This window comes from Arachis hypogaea, chromosome 12 (assembly GCF_003086295.3).
Source record: "Arachis hypogaea cultivar Tifrunner chromosome 12, arahy.Tifrunner.gnm2.J5K5, whole genome shotgun sequence".
Classification (NCBI taxonomy): Eukaryota; Viridiplantae; Streptophyta; class Magnoliopsida; order Fabales; family Fabaceae; genus Arachis; species Arachis hypogaea.
Genome location: NC_092047.1, coordinates 108,463,148 through 108,465,225, shown reverse-complemented (window position 1 = coordinate 108,465,225; position 2,078 = coordinate 108,463,148). Strand labels below are relative to the sequence as shown.

At 42.3% G+C, this 2,078-nt stretch overlaps 1 protein-coding gene across 1 annotated transcript; it reads right to left on the bottom strand.

Moving 5' to 3' along the window:
• Window positions 1-230: 230 nt before the first annotated feature.
• Window positions 231-1,037, bottom strand: LOC112730491 (uncharacterized). The gene has a single exon (XM_025780574.1). It carries the CDS (start codon window positions 1,035-1,037, stop codon window positions 231-233), a length of 807 nt encoding a protein of 268 aa, XP_025636359.1.
• Between the last annotated feature and the right edge of the window lie 1,041 nt (window positions 1,038-2,078).

Below are 2,078 nucleotides of genomic sequence, written 5' to 3'. Positions count from 1 at the left end.
ATGAAATTTCCATTATCGTGCCTCAAACAGACCCCCAAAAAATATTAAATGACCTCAAACAAACCCCCCAAATATATTAAGTGACGTCAAACAGACCCTCGCAACGAATACATTTACTAATCACAGTCCTCACAGCAAGTATGAATTGATTATACAAATAAATCTTTTTAATCACAGTCGTCACAGCATATATGAGGTTAATTATACAAATACATTTACTCATTTACCTTTTACATGTCTGACATAAAAGCCCATTTGTTAGTCATGTAGTCACCCAAGTCATCAAGCAGCAGGTCCAAAAACCACTTCCAATTCTCTTTATTCTCAACATCAACAATTGCCCACGCAATTGGATGTATATGGTTATTGGCGTCCTGAGCCACTGCTGAGAGTATTTGTCCACCAAACCGAGTCTTCAAGAAGGCTCCGTCGAGTCCGATCAGTGGGCGGCAGCCAGCCTTAAAACCCTTCTTACATCCATCCAGGCATACATACATTTTTTCAAATATAGAATCATCCCCTTGAAGATATGTACCAATCTTTACTGTTGAACCATGATTACTCTTAAGTAGAGTTTCTGCATAATTTCTAACCAAACCATACTGGGCAGCTACATCACCGTAAACAATATTTCTTGCATCCATTAAAGCTCTGGTTAGTGATGATTTGTTTAGATCCAGGTCAAACCTTCTCCTGAAATATGCTTTAGCTTCACTGTGCTTTAAGCTCAAATACCTCCTCAATTTCTTTACCAACTTGCCAGCAAGCCATCTCCTGTTGGCTGCCCTGTTTTTTCTCATCCTAGGATATATGTGTTCATTCTTAAATGTTTTTAATTGCCAGCATGTCTCCTCAGAATCCCTGGATGCATAAGCAACCCATGGACATCTAACCATATCCTCATCTTCTCCAGTTGTCCACTTGCAAATAGCTCTGATTCTGTAGCTCTCATTCCTTCTAAATTTAATCTCCCTACCCTCTTGAATGGTGAATTCTCTCACAGCATCCATAAATTCATTCTTGTTACTGAACTTCATTCCAACTTGTAGCTTTAGTTCACCGAATCGGCCACCCTCGGAGAAGATTGGGTGCACATCATCAGCATCATCGTCATCACTCCACTCTTCATCTGAGTTTGGGGGGTTTTCAATTCTTTGGACTTCCAAGAGTCGTTTCCATCAGAATCATCGTGAATTGGATCATATGTATCATAAGATTCTTGGTTGTTTTCTCTGTTGTCCAGCACTTGCGCCCAATCTACTTCTTCATCAGAATTCTCCACAACCAGACCGTCATCTTCTTCTACTGTTTTCTCCTTGCCCTTCTTCCAGACAGCACCTGGAGCATGCTTCAACTTAAATTCTCTCAACCTAGCTTCCGAAAGACCACCTTCAATATCTGATTCAGTAGAACTGTCTTGTGGTCCAGGCTTGTATAGGCTGTCTTCTACAGATTCGTACGAGTCATGCGAATCACTGTCACTGCCATTATTGTCATCGAGGTGTATATAGATTTTTTTGCTGCCAGTATCTTATTTTTGTCCCACTACTCTTCCTTTTGGTCTAGCAGAGGATCTTGTTGCAGTATGAATTGATTTGGATGAAGTGGCTTTAGATTTGAGGGCTAATTTGGGTGTTGGATTGGGCTTGGATGCTGATTTGGGTGTTGGATTGGGTTTGGACCCGGACTTGGGTGTGGACTTAATTGTATTTGATGTGGGATTGGGTTGAGGTGCTGGTTTGGATGTGGACTTGGGCTTAGGTGTAGGTTTGGGTATGGGCTTAGGTGTTTCCTTAGGTGCATGTTTGGGCTTAGGTGTAGGCTTAGTTTTCTCCTTAGTTGCTGGCCTGGGCTTAGGTGTGGGTTTAGGTGCTGGTTTTGGTTGGGGTATCTCCTTCACCAGGGGGACAGAAGCAGATGCTGGTAGGGACTTGGATGTCTCTTTGGAAGGGCCTTCACTTGTGCTGTTGATGGGTGATTTGATATGGGATGGAATGGTTGGTGTATCATTCTTTGGGCTAGGTGTGGTCCCCTTGACAACGTTTTCAGTGGCATTGGATGTTAGCTCTATCAATTCA

Coding starts and splice junctions, on each gene's coding strand:
- LOC112730491 (XM_025780574.1), bottom strand. CDS start 1,037: ATGAAGTTCAGTAACAAGAATGAATTTATGGATGCTGTGAGAGAATTC.